The sequence below is a fragment of the Saccoglossus kowalevskii genome, chromosome 9, assembly GCF_978046115.1.
Source record: "Saccoglossus kowalevskii chromosome 9, keSacKowa6.1, whole genome shotgun sequence".
NCBI classification, from domain to species: Eukaryota; Metazoa; Hemichordata; class Enteropneusta; family Harrimaniidae; genus Saccoglossus; species Saccoglossus kowalevskii.
Genome location: NC_140649.1, coordinates 31,017,432 through 31,032,987, shown reverse-complemented (window position 1 = coordinate 31,032,987; position 15,556 = coordinate 31,017,432). Strand labels below are relative to the sequence as shown.

Sequence of the window (15,556 nt, the reverse complement as noted above, 5' to 3'; positions counted from 1 at the left end):
TGTGGCTGATGAGGGCTCACTGATACTGTGTGGCGATGAGGGCGCATTAATACTGCTTTGATTTTGATCAGAAGCTTAATCAAGAAAACAGGCATTTATTTTGTTACAAGCAGTATTTAAAAAAGAAGGTGGCCTAATCCACATTATGAGCATGCATTATAGCTGGTTAATTACAAATAATAGAGATTTTTCTATGCAGTGTCATGTCATATAAATATCCTTTTCTGGGATTTCAAAATTTTTGAAAAATAACAAATCACATATTTATAAATATTATTGCAGTTATTTTTATTTGAGTAAAACCCAAATATGTACAGTGTTAATAACAAGCCATCTAAAGTATGATATATGCAATGAAGAATGAATCAGGATCATGGCTATCTTAACAAGGTCATGGTCAACACTGACCATGTCATGGCCAACATGTACCTTGACTAGATCATGGGTCAACTTTGACCATATCATGGGTCAACTTTGACCAGGTCACAGCCTAGGTTGAAAAGTTCATGGTCGATAATGACCAGGTCATAGGTCAACCTTGATCAGGTCAAATGCATCTATAATTACCATAAGTTCACAAAGCTGTGAACAAATTATTTTTGCTAAGAAAAAAAATTCATGCAAATAATAGCAATTACATTAGAATTGTGTTTGAAAAATCTGTAAATTTAAAACCCAAATCCAGTGAATAAGATCAAAATATAAAAATAGTGAAAATAAATATCAGTGAAAATGTTCATACTCAATTTATGTAAAACTGACAAAATGTGAAAATACAAAGTAATAGGTCAGTGCACATATAGCCTGTACAGCATGCAGATAGCTAGAAATATCTTTTTTGTTATTTAGCCCACAGTTCTTTCTGGATAAAGGTACCAAAAATTCAGCTGTCTAGATACTATGTAGAGCATGTTTTACTCATTTGTTAACATTTTGACTCAGTAAATACATGTAATGAATTAACAATATGGTTAAATTGCCCAAAAAAATCCAATGACCCTTCAAAGGTCACTCATTGTGAATTAACAAAAATGGCTGTATTCATAAAGTACCTGGATGTGTGACCCCCAGGGCCAGGAGTCATACAAAATACCAGGATGTGTGGACCCTAGGGGTCATGCAAAGTACCAGGATGTGTGACCCAATTATCATACAAAGTAACAGCATGTGCGACTTCCAGGGGTCATACAAGTCCCAGGATGTATGACCTCCAGTGGGACCACACAAAGTCCCAGGATGTATGACCTCCAGTGGGACCACACAAAGTACCAGGATGTGTGACTTCCAGGGGTCATACAAGTCCCAGGATGTATGACCTCCAGTGGGACCACACAAAGTACCAGGATGTATGACTTCCAGGGGTCATACAAGTCCCAGGATGTATGACCTCCAGTGGGACCACACAAAGTACCAGGATGTATGACGTCCAGTGAACCCACACAAAGTACCAGGATGTGTGACTTCCAGGGGTCATACAAGTCCCAGGATGTATGACCTCCAGTGGGACCACACAAAGTCCCAGGATGTATGACCTCCAGTGGGACCACACAAAGTACCAGGATGTGTGACTTCCAGGGGTCATACAAGTCCCAGGATGTATGACCTCCAGTGGGACCACACAAAGTACCAGGATGTATGACTTCCAGGGGTCATACAAGTCCCAGGATGTATGACCTCCAGTGGGACCACACAAAGTCCCAGGATGTATGACCTCCAGTGGGACCACACAAAGTACCAGGATGTATGACGTCCAGTGGGACCACACAAAGTACCAGGATGTATGACCTCCAGTGGGACCACACAAAGTACCAGGATGTATGACCTCCAGTGGGACTTCACAAAGTACCAGGATGTGCAACTTTCAGGGATCATACATTACAGAAATCAGTGTTGAATGTTATTTTTACAATTTAAGAAAATAGTAGTACTGTATTTGCTCTCTTAGAAGTGCCTGTAACTCGAAGACCACATGTGTTGTATTCTAAATTATTTTTACCGTAGAAACCAATTTATGTAAATGCATGCACTACTAATAAAGCAAATATGGTAGCAGAGTATAATATGATGAGAAACTCTCTGGTTCTCAAATATTAAAAGTAAAAACTATAAAAAATACACAACTGTATAATATTTTCACTATGAGGTATATTTATGCCATGGACGCTAGGATCTTAATTGATTGTACACATATAGATTAATAATTTTGGATTTATACTGAATTTTAAAATGACTGGTAATTAGTGATTATATATATAATGCATGTTAGATGTTAATTATACTGTAAAAATCTGTGGATAGGAACCACCCCAAGTACACTCAGGTAATCATTAAATGGTGACTGATTAATTTAATACCATTGTAGCAAATCTATTTTCGCTATTTTCCCTGAAGGAATAAATTAGTGAAAATAAAATACAGTGAAAATATCTCATCACAAACAAATCAGTGAAAATGAACAAAAATTACTTTTCAGCAAAAAGGATTTCCAGCTAAAAAAAAAAGTATTTTACAATAAACATTTGAGTGTATAATCTACGTTAAGAGTAAATTGCAGGTTTTCATAACTCTTTCCAAATAAAAATAAAATACTAGTAGTGAATCCCATAGTGAAGTTGAACTGTAAAGTCAGTCTATGGTCAAGAATATACAAGTATCTTTACATGCTGACAAGTTTTTATTCACAGTATTTCACATTTCAGAGCCTAGTGATGTGTTGGCAGCAAAATTACAATTACAAAATCCAATTACAATTGTACACATGTGTACAATTGGAGACAACAGCTGCCCAAAACATGACATGTATTACTTAGGTCAGGGGTCAACACAGGATATGGGATATATGCTCATCTCACAGAAGTCATACTGAGAAGAGAACTCCCTTTTTTGCATATTTTCAGCACAAATAACCTGAGTAAATTATAACATTATGGCCATATCTAGACAAATAAAGCTGTCAGTCACAAACCTAATATACACCAAGGTGTATTTTGTATTTAATATCGTTGTGTATATTTTTCTGCTCTGCACAACAAATGTAATGCTTTATTGTTCCTTGAAATAATTGGGAGTCAGACTAACCCATGATGAGGTTGAGTGCTGGGCTTCCCTTTTGGGAATAGTTACACACATATTTTGATTAATAGTTTTTCAAGTTGACCAAAAAAAACAACTTTAATATTATTATGTACCCTGTATGTTTCCAGAAAAAAAAGTTTATTTCAAATTTTAAAAACCCACACATGTTGAAAAGTTTGAAAATCACATGACTGACACTAAGTTGAGCACTGTAAAATAATTTATTTTAGCTGGAATTAATTTTCGCTCAAAAGACGTTTTGGGTGTTTTTTATGGAATTTATTTTCACTGAATCTTTCCTTCAGCGAAAATAGCGAAAATTAATTCCAAGCGAAAATAAATTATTCTACAGTATTTGAGAATTTAAATGCCATTCTTTAAAGTTGCATTCTCACTTTGCGAATCTGTGAGGTACCATTCCTTGAATCATATATATACCATCAATTGTGAAATAGTAATAAGAAACTGCAGAATATGAATTTACGCAGTTATTCGCAAATTTAGGGGGCCTTAGCTTTGTCTTTGACCTTCAGTTACATTGTAAGTATGTTTGTATAAGATACAAGACCCCCCAGTACTCTGAAAATGAAAACATGGAAAGTGAGAACAGGATATCTATTTTTTATATATATGTGTTTTTTTTAGCTAAAACAGTATCAATTGAAATTTTTTTCATATATTTAGCTTTTTCTGGAAGTAATGTTCCACAAATTTGCAAAAGCAACTTTAACATGATACGAAAGTGCAAGCAGCAATGTCAAATTATGATTTTTTTCTTTATCAACAGAAACTGACTGTGACCCGGGATAAACTAGAATGAGATGAACTGAAACTTTTTCTGTTTCTGAGTGAAATCATCAGGTTGTTTTAAAAAGAAGCATTGCATTGTGGGCAAATGAAATAAACAAAAAGTGTATTCATATATACAACATTTTATAACATAATTACATCAAAGTCTGGTTGAATTATTTGTCAGAGGTTTTCAGAGGAACACAAATTCTTCAACCTGAGATTTTGGTCTGCCTTCGCTGTCCAGATGTCGTACTCTTAGTAGCCTATCAGGCTTGTTTTTCTTGGACTGTGGAAGTTGATGTTCAAGACTGCAACCGTCACTGAAGATGAACATTGGATAGTCACCAACGTGCTTTGTGGAGTCTAACACCTACAAATACAAAAATTTATGATTTCTATATTATTTTTAATTTAAAACACAGTGATAGATAGAACTGAATTACTAGGTTTTTGTGGAGTGACTCATGGTAGAAATGTCATTACTTCTGGTAGTTTAAACTTTCTCCTCTTTAAACATAAGAACAAACAAACAAAGTACACATGTATTGAGTGTGATATTTCATTTATTAAACTAATTTTGAAGGTGACAAAACTGCTCTACTAAGGAATAATACTAGAATCCATATTTCATCAAAAACAAATTGCAAAACGAAATCTAAATGACATACGTGCACACAACATCAAATTGCACGTCTCACATGTCTTATTGAAATCCATATGGCCATTTGATGGACATCTTGATTAGATAACAATGCAAAACTATACCTCTTGTGCATAAGAACAAAATTCTTTAAAATCATCCTGTGTTTTGCAATAGAATCCAATAGTACAGCTGGGATCCATCTTCATAAGGGACATCTTGCGTGGTGACATACAGTGAAATGACTGTAAACATTAAATGGATTTTAGTATAAATTTTCTAGAACAAGATTCATCTATAGTTTGATCTCCATTGTCTATTTTCAAAGATGCCACAATCATCTTGATACAACTCGGAACAGAACAGCATAACACAATGCTGATGATACAACCAAGGACAGAATAGTATGACTGTTAAATGGATTTTAATACAACCAAGAACAGAATAGCATGCATGTTGAAATGCAAATGCATTTAGCATTACTAGAATGTAAAACCTAATTTGATACAACCGAGGACAGAATAGTATGACTGTTAAATGGATTTTAATACAACCGAGGACAGAATAGCATGCATGTTGAAATTCAAATGCATTTAGCATTACTAGAATGTAAAACCTAATTTGATACAACCGAGGACAGAATAGTATGACTGTTAAATGGATTTTAATACAACCGAGGACAGAATAGCATGCATGTTGAAATTCAAATGCATTTAGCATTACTAGAATGTAAAACCTAATTTGATACAACCGAGGACAGAATAGTATGACTGTTAAATGGATTTTAATACAACCGAGGACAGAATAGCATGCATGTTGAAATGCAAATGCATTTAGCATTACTAGAATGTAAAACCTAATTTGATACAACCGAGGACAGAATAGCATGATGATTGTTACGCACACAAGTCAAGAGTGTTACATGAGTATTTTTGCATGTGCTGCTACGTCAATGTTACATACTAACTGTGGGAATATGTATCATCTAAGAATGTCAAAGCGATGCATTGTTCGTTGTATCAACGACAACTGAGCTTAGTTACTGCCTTGTTTAGTAATTCCAATAAAGCGCCTAAAATTAGAAAGCATGCCACACCAAAATGAGACATGGCAGTAAATAACATGACATGAATTATATATTACAAACACGTGTATATTGAAAGACAACACAACTTTGACAATGAGTGATGATGGATAATATATGTACCTGAAGAGGAAAGTCCCTGGATCTCATATCAACAACATCTTGGCATAGATGTGGGTCTAAATGAATCAACTTGTCTTCTGTTTAGCAAAAAGAAATACAATGTACTGTACTGACTAATTTTCACTGGGTTTAAATTTTGCTGATTTACCATTTCAGGCATATTTCAGTGGGTTTTAAATTCACGGTTTTAACATTTAGATAATGTGTTCTATGCTAAATTTTACATATTCACTGGGTTAGCGCATTTTCCAGTCAGCGAAATAAGCAATCCTTTTACAGTACACGTAATATGTGAGTATGCAGGAAGTCTGTACAATGGCCATTTCATATGTGCAGTGGGAGTGCATGCTTTGCAGTATTGATATACCGATGACTTTTTCTGCTCTATAGCTGTGTTTGGGGTTCTCTGGTTGCTTAGCTACTGTTTGTAAAAAAGGGGATAATTTATCAGCAGGAATATGCAGTTTTTGGCAGATGCTGTACCAGCATCAGTTTTGTCCTGAACATGTTGAATTTTTATTGTAGGGGGCTACATTACATGATTTTGTTAAATACACACAATGAAGTTGGAAAAAATATAATTCATAACATTGTTGTATCCATACATAATTATGTCAAATATCTCTGGGTGAAACATACAAAGATGTCTATTTAACTTGGGAACACCCCTCTCCCACTCCCACCTCCTACTGTCATGGACATGCATTTATTTATGTAGCAACTAGGGAATTCTAAGATTATCTATTTCTAATCTTACACAGGTGCATAAAAGGTGTTGTTCACTTGACTGTTGACACACATTTCTGGTTCACATGAAATAATCAAGTCGCATTCTCTGTTCATCCAAGTGTTAAACAAATTCAATTGTTCTTGGGTATGGATTTGAGAAATGTCAAGTAAGTATTTGTAGTGAAATATAGCAAATAAAAGTTTATATGTACTTTTGCTGTATTACTAGTTGATGAACAGATCAATGACTGTACAGTATTACCTCCAGTAGCAAAATGTCGGGACTGATACTGATAAACACTGAGTTTTGTTTTGGTTTTTTATATTACAAATATGCAAGGTAAAAATCTCACCTTGAAATCCTATAAAATAAAGGGAATGCTTGGGTTTGCCGCCAATGATGCCTATACAGTTCTTAAGTGTAAATAATGATTTGATGCAAGATATGTAGACTGGATTCAGCTCTTCTCCACCAAGACGTACAGGGATTAATATAATAACAGAGCACCACAGCTGGCTACTCCTACTGTCAGTGACGTCAGCCCGCTGACTGCGACATAGATTGATAACGTCCTGTTTATACACTGAAACGAAATAGAACAAGTCATTGTTAATCACTTACAATACTGCATATAATCTAACTCTTTGTTGTCGTGGTACATTCTCTGACTGATTGTTGCCTTGGACATGGAAATTATGTAAATAATGCCCACTCGCCATCCAGATAGAAAGTCAACACTCATGTAAATTTTTGAGAGCCTGACTGTCTATGAGGTTATGTTACTTAAGGTAGAGATGCAGTTTATTTGGCTTGCTTATTAATTGAGTAATTAGACAATGAAGATGGTATTATATATCCAACATGTTATATATTTTCTGAAAGCTTATTATACAAACTTTGTAAAACTTGTCTTTATTTTAAATATCCAGAATGCGTTTTTGATTTTGGGTCAAAAATATGCTTTTTTGGACAAAAGTGGTTTAAAAAAAATTAGCTTAAAAACTTCAAGTCCGTTTGTGGGTAAAATTACATCACTGGATACCTTGGTATACTACTAATTCAAATGCGTCCACTCATCTCTCTAACGGCTTTCAAAGTCGCACAGCATGACCTCAAAGTTCACTCTTTTCCATTTTTGCATAATTTATATATCCATGTTAATTGCGGACTTGTTATTTTTGTTCCACGCACCGTAATAAACTGTCCGGACGCATTTTGAAGGGGGAACACCTTGTCAATAATGTGTGAAAATTTCGAGGCAAATGGCCAAAGCGTCTATCAGCTATTTTAATTTAGAAATTTAGAAAAAGGCTAATTTGCATATTTGCGCGTTAAACCGGGAATTACTGCTTTGTCATACTTTGTCATACTTTCTAGACTATTGAAATTGAAAGTTAACGAATAGACATAGACATTTTATGTAAAATCGTTGGACCAGAACAACTGCTCTTGGATATATAAATCAGAAACACGTCATTCATACCAGTGTTTTGATGGGGTCGGTAAAAACACGTGGCAATGCCCAGTAAATATGACGTCATCTCATGAATTATTAAACAGGGGGCGGTCCGAGGAAGGTGACCTTTTATCACGATCAAAACATCATGGCTTCTCTTCGATGTATTTTTCAATAAAAAATCTACGAGTATTTCACAGCCTATGGTTTACCGTAAAGAGTACAAAGTGGGATATTAAATTATTTATCCTTGATGATTTTTATGTAGTATTGAGAACCAACTCCAGGAAGCGAACGCACAATAATGAATAATCGCGTAATCCTAGAATCGAAACGCGAGGCACAGAAGTTTTGTTTATCGTTTCCAATCCAATTTTTCCCATTGCAACATATTTGTTAAAAGAAATATTTGAATTCTGTTCGATTTTTAAGGAGGCATTTTTGTTATTTTTTCCGATTTTGGCAACGCCTTATTCAGGGATTTTCTAAGACAGTCGCAGACAATCAGCGCACAGATGTACGTTCAAAACATGCTGTAATATTGTACTACCGGCGACGGTCGCTTGCAAGAAGAGAGCTCCAGCTCCTAACGTAAAAGTTTTAAAATTTAGACCGGTTTTAAATAATTAGTGTTGGAAATCTGACATGTTTTAAGAGTGCAAAATTAAGGTGCATTTTCGAGCGGTCGAATTTTTCTGAATAGAAATCGGCAAATGAAAAAATAGGAGTGCTAAACAGTGTGCTTCATTAGTTTAAAAAAATGGAATGTCCGTCAAATTGACGTAAACTTCCCCATTTTTCACGGAAAAAGCAAAGGTTGTGGCCGAGTTGCAGGCTAAAAAACTCAAAAATCAAAACAAAATCATCAATCAGTAAGTATTATGACAAGGAAAACAAAACATCAGACGCGGAGAAGCGGTCAGCGCGTCAAAAGAGTTGTTACCGTAATGTATCAAGTTACCTCTCTCCGTGATTTATTTTTCATTGAAATTATTTGGTTGTTTTCAATTAATTTTAGCGTACCTCTGCAATTTATTTTAGCATTGTCAGTTGTTTGCTTCATTGAATTAAACGGAGTTCGTCCGGTTGCAAACAAAGCTGTCTCGCACCACCTAGCAAAACTTGCGAATGATCGAAGTACAGGTACCCATTGGACAAAAGATACACAAAAGTTTGTATCTCCCCGACCCAGTGCAATATATCCGGTTAGAATCAAAGCTCACGTGTCCCTTATTTGAGGGACCAGACTCTGCCGTAAATTCGGGATGGGATTTAGAAAAAAAATAAAATGGGACTTTTAAGTTGTATTTTGGCGTCATTTTCGGACATTTCAATCATTCCTGATGCCTAAAATAGAGTCTAAGTTTTACCGTAGTCATTGACGCCTATTCAAGAGTATGATGTTTATTGTGACTAGCGTGAATGGGTAAGCTTCGTTTCGACAATGAGCAGTTATCACTGTAAACAATGTTAAATTATTCTTCACATGTTCAGTTTATTTTTTGAGAACAATTATTTAAAAATAAAATCTCTCAGTCAATCAGAAACTCGGATTCATGCCTTCAGGGAAAGTTATGTTTGGACGCTCACATCGATTTTGTTTTTCGTTTGGTGGGCTGATGCCTTCAGTGTAGCTTTTGCCTCTTCCGACATAGAAATCATCTGAATCTTCTTTCTACCTGTCTTTCTTTTCACACCACGCATAATGTATTGATAACAATTAGGAAAAAACGCTGAGGAAATATGTTTGGTTTGCTAGCCAGCGAGACCTGATTTGAGAATAATTGCATATGCGCGTGAATTGAATGAACTATGACCCGTACAATCTCGATTTGCATATTGTCAATCAAAGGTCCTGTTATTTGGTTACTCATGCAAATTAGGCAATTGGACATAAACATTGCCACATGTGAGTGTTTTTTATTTTTAACCAGAAAATAAACAGCAATTTTAACGGTGTTCCAATAAGAATTCATTGGTCAAATTTTCACAGAATGTTCTTTAGATAAAAATCTATATAAAAAAAGAAAAAAACTATTTTTGATTGAAATTCACAAATAAACTGCATCTCTACCTTAGAGACTAAAAGATGCAACGCCCTTGTTTGAGTTTTCTTTTATTTTGATCTATCAGGAATTTAGAATTCAATATCAGTGGTTGGTTTTCAAATCTTGTCATGTTCAAAATGTAGTTGAATATGCAGAGTAATATTTTTAATAAATATTTACCAATTAGTGTGAATTGATACAATGTAAACAGGAAAGTCATGTTTAAACAATTAATGTGACCACCAGTAAGCCATTTAGGATTTGATGGTGACAAATATGCATGTGCATTTGTCCGATATGATGTCTGATGTATGTGTGAAGTTTGTTCTAGGCATGTCAAAGATGCAGATCTGGAACCACATTTGTTGAAACAAAATGGCCGACAGTTGGCTATTTTGACCTTGATTAGAAAAATAAATGACATGCATGAAGGTCCCATTATGTTCAATGTATGTACCAAGTTTAAACTAAGCCTTCCCACAAACCACTAAGATCCTATTCCGGAATCAATGGTGAAAACATGTGATTTTGATACATTTTTGGTCTTAAAATGGCTGCTATTCAGTCATCTTGAATGAAATCATAAAACAAAAAAAATGGCAGACACACGGATACTCTGAGGTCAATCCATAAGTTCCTATTTTCCAGCTGCTCTCAAACGGTGACTAAAAAGAAGCATGTACCAGGTAACAACCATTTTGTTTGAATTGGATTTTAAGATCACTAATCTGGATATGATGAAGCTAGAGAGAACATCGCAAAGTCTTGATGGATGAAGGGTTCCATCAACTGGAGTGAGATATTTGCATTGACCTGGCAGCCATTTTGTTATTTACAACTACAAGTTTGGCATATAGAATGAATGGCAGATGGTAAGCAATATATTGTACTCACCCGTACAGTCCTGGGCAATGTAAACACATAGCTGATTTAATAAGGGATCAAACTTAGGTGCTGTGTCCATAGCTCTCCTGAAAAATACAATAAGTTTTGATAAGGTCAACATGCTCCTGACCTATTCCCTAGATAACTATAGCTGTCCTCAAGAGGGTCATAGACAATTAAATTGAGAGAGGGTGCTGGAGGGGTCATTTGAGGGGGCTTAAGGAAATATTTCCATACTGATTTCCTTTTCACTGTACCGATGCATATGCAACACATCATCATGCATATGTAAATAAAGCATAATTAATATACTATAAACAATTTTGAACATATCCTGAAACAAGATTTTAATAATTACAGGCACAACATTATTGTCATATGTGACTATTGTCTAGCAATGTTGTTTCTGTAAGTCTAAAATCAACAAAGATGTTACTTTATTTTGAGGATTATTAACAATGTCAGAAAAAAACAAGACAAGCAAGATCATGTCTGTTTTCTCCTGATATAACAATATCAACATAGTGCCCATGTGTTCATAAACAAGACTACATATATACCATCAAATTTAGGCAACTGTAGGTAATGCAAATTAAGAAATAGATGAACTAAGTGATTCTCACTAAAAACAAATCCAAAAGCATCTGATTGGATTACCTATAATGCTCATTATATAGTAGTTTGTTTCACAGCAGTTAGTGTTATTCAATTCTTTTGCACTGATTCATCATGAAACACATTAGAACTGATTCATTCAGTAAAATATTTGTTGTTAACCCTTTGATCCCCATTGTAAGTTTTGGCACCATCTACAAAATGACTTTGTATAGTCTGCTTCTTCCCAATTGAAATGTTGGTAAAAAATTAATAAACCTTTTGATTAAAAAATAGATGCACTGTCTGTATGGTCCAAAATGGTGAGGAAATTTACTTTACAACATGTGAAAATATTTGCACTGAATTTTGGCTCTCAAACGAGTTTATAAAATGCCTTTGTTGTTACCGCTGATCCACATCTAATATTCATGTCAAATGATGACAATTTGAGACAGCAATTGTTTCCAGTGTCTCCAGTGACTGAAATATTATAATTTCAAACATACATACTTTAATATATGTGCCACGGATGCCGGACCATACCAGTCACCAGGTCTTTTACCGGCTTCATGTCCCAGACTAACCAGTCTGTGTACAGAGAATGGACTCTGTTCACCAGGCTGGTCACCGAACCATTTGACAATCTGCCGATGATATGCAATCTGTTCCTTGGTTTCTACATCATAAAGACACCAATCTAGAAAAGAAAAGTTAAAATAATGAATTATGAGAAAACTAGCAACATGTATTGCACTTGAGAATGTGATGGATTGGTTTGAGTTAACACTAAATTCTGTTTCCAATTTCCCCAATATCAGAGAAGAACCATTCATAAAGATACACAACATAAATATTCCTATACACATTGTCATCTGGACTCACTACATAAAAATGCAATAATAATAACGCAATGAACTCTTTGATAGGTGGCTTGTTTTGCCACAACTGATACTAAAGAATCTGTCCGTGGTGGGCACACAATATTTATGGGTCGACCACTTAATTAAAATCTCTTGTGCAGAACACTATACTGTAGAATACTTTATTCTCGCTTGGAATTTATTTTCGCTATTTTCGCTGAAAGGATGATTCCGTGAAAATAAAATCTAGTGAATATACATTGTTTCCTATATTTCTATATAAACTCATCAAAAATCAGTGAAAATATATTCCATACAAAACGTCCAAAAAGCCTTTTCAGCGAAAATTTATTCCAGCGAAAATAAAGTATTCCACAGTATGCCTTTAGTTTACATGTGCCATCTTCATAAATAATGTCATAATTTGTGTTATCCTTATAAAGATGTATAAACATCGCCCTCTAGTGATTAGTGAATTTTGTTTGTTTTTATATCTTCCAATCTAATAATAATGCAGATTTTGTAATGAAATCAGCAGAACAACACCACAATTTCATATTTTCACATCAACCTTAGTATCAAAAAGCTCTGCAGTCTATGCACAAGTCCAAATACGTTACATCCCACATTCATCAACTGGATTTACTATTTTGCCCCTCCCCCTCTTGTAAATTATTTGGAAATACCAACTTACCTCTTCCAAGAAAGTGAGTGAGAAAGCTTTGTGCAAGCATCATTTGTCCACTACGAAGCATGCAACCCCAACCACAGTCTGTTGTTAAACTAGTACCAGCAAGCTGTTGAAATTCTCTTCTGTAGGTCAACCATAAACGAGAGGTAAAATCACGCTTGAATCTCTCCATTGGTGTGAGGCAGTCATCTTCTGCTGATTGCTCAGTTTCATTGGGATCTGAAAGTAAAGATCTCTAATTTATAACTTACAATAAAGACATCTTTACAAACAACTTTAATAGTTATTCCATAGCCTACATTATTATACATCTGCCACCAAAATTTAGCAATCTCGCTGTGTTTATAATTGTTACTACCGGTATTGAGTACAAAATTATTACAAAAGTGTTTAGAATTGTTTTGAAAGTTTTCAGAATTTTTTTGAAAGTCTTCAGAATTGTTACAAAAGTGTTTAGAATTGTTACAGAGGTGTTCAGAAGAGTTACGATGTGTGTTTTTCATATTTGAGAAAAGTTCATCAAATAAATACAAATGAACATGCACACATGAATCTTAAATCTTTCCCATATGTATTGGGGAGATACCGTACTTAGAGAGCATCTTGGTAACTCAGACCAAAACACATGCATTTTTGGGCATTGTCACTGAAAATGGTGATGTATTTTTTATTGGTGTTATTTGAAACAGGATATGTTTGGAAGTATGGAAGAAGGACTCACCATCAGGTCTATGATGATAACATTCCCCAAGAAGCCATATTGGAGTATGGTAACTAAAATTGGTTTGACTTTTAGATGACCAGCCTGAAAAAAAATGAATTACAAAAGATTGTAATATTTCAATAGTTGCACATGTCTTAAATTATGACACAACAACTTAGAACAATCTTATTACAGTTACATGATATTATCAAAATATGTTCATTTCTTAAAAATCCCATCAGACGTCATATTATAGAAGTGACCTTCATCTTCTATGTCCTACAACAAACAATGTTTACAAATCTTATTTTCCAACAGAGTTGTTTGGTTAGGTGTGTTTTTCCTATGTAAACTATAATCTATGATAATCCCCTTATTGGTAATCTAACCTTGCCTACCATGCCTAGTTTTTGCATGCCGACCCTGTTCAGGGCTAAACTGAAGTGGCCACTAGAGGCCACTAAACTATCTTTTAGTGAAAACTGTCATGCTACCATTCTAACGGCAGCTACACATATACTGTAAAACATGTCTTTTTAGCAAATTTAACGAGAGAACTGATTTGCTAATTCAAGATGTGGCTAAATATTATAGATTGGCATACAGTATCGGTAATCTGGGACATAAAAATCTGGGGCACTTCCTAATTACACTTGACAGTTTTTCTTTGTTTTTATGGAGGTGATAACCGCACATTTGTTTTGGCACGCGACAGACAAGTATTGTGAAAACAGGAAATCAACAATGACAAGAGAGATTCGCTAAATCAACATTTCGCTTTTTACCACAATTGGCTAAAATTGCATGTCGCTTTTTCAACATGTTTTACAGTAGGTATACACTTGAAAAATTCATGGTTCTGTTATCAGTTGCAACAGCCCCCCCCCCCCCTTCACAAAAATAATAATCTGTACATGCATACTGTCATGTATATATTTCATTTGCAAAATGCTCCTGTGAATGTGCAACAGAATGAACCAACAAGCCCAGAATCATCTTGTTGACAACAATTGCATGCTCTCCAACTCAAAACCTAACCTGGTCTCACGATTACACCTCTCCATTCATTTATAGAGCACAAGAAATAATATTAGCATTCTGCATATAACCTCTCAATACACGAGAATAGTAGTATACATATAAATAGCACCGAGTACAGTCCTGTAGGTTGGCCTCCTTCCGTTGATCATTCGCCCCCCAATGTACCATATAAAATGTAAATCATCTCCTCACCATACTTCACATTGTTCCACACAGACATTATTTTAGTCTTCATTTTCTCTGCCTGATCGCCATTCTGTTCCTTCTCGCGGCCACTATCGTAATCACTGTTCGTGGCCATAGCGTCATAAAGTGTTTATTCCTCCAGGTGTCCCGTTTAGCTCGTAGATTCTAGTACGATTATACGACTTCTGTGTTTACTTTCAGGTTCAATTTGTTCTCTGGTTAACAAGATATGTATGTATGGAACTACATCTTGCCTCCGATGGCGGATAGATATACATAGTTGATATACATAGGTATCTTCAGTTCGGCTCAAGTTGATTCACAAGCGTTGATTCATGATATCAGTCCATTCACCGCACAGTCACACCAGGCGTCGGATGATCCACACATGGCAGTCATGTCCCACTGGAGTTAAAACAAAGAAATGTATGAATAATTATAATACTTCGAATGGGTCTACATCAGATGAAATGTATATCATCAACCATTTCTTCTTGATTTAGGCGAAGTAAAAATAACAAGTCTGGTGACCAAGTACGACAGCCATTTTGAGTACCACCTAAGTCGGTGAATATTTCACGTTTTGATAGACCCCCCAGTTCACTAATTGTATCATCGCAATATTGGAAATTTTGGAACAGTATA

The 15,556-nt window shown here is 35.1% G+C and overlaps 1 protein-coding gene across 1 annotated transcript; it reads right to left on the bottom strand.

Moving 5' to 3' along the window:
- Positions 1-263: 263 nt before the first annotated feature.
- LOC100377091 (cysteine protease ATG4D-like) lies at positions 264-15,454 on the bottom strand. The gene is made up of 9 exons (XM_006821983.3): positions 14,918-15,454; positions 13,703-13,786; positions 12,985-13,200; positions 11,941-12,127; positions 10,843-10,919; positions 6,797-7,027; positions 5,715-5,791; positions 4,633-4,752; positions 264-4,237 (listed from the first exon to the last, which is right to left on the bottom strand). Exons 1-9 carry the CDS (start codon positions 15,024-15,026, stop codon positions 4,058-4,060), a joined length of 1,281 nt encoding a protein of 426 aa, XP_006822046.2. The 5' UTR covers positions 15,027-15,454; the 3' UTR covers positions 264-4,057.
- Between the last annotated feature and the right edge of the window lie 102 nt (positions 15,455-15,556).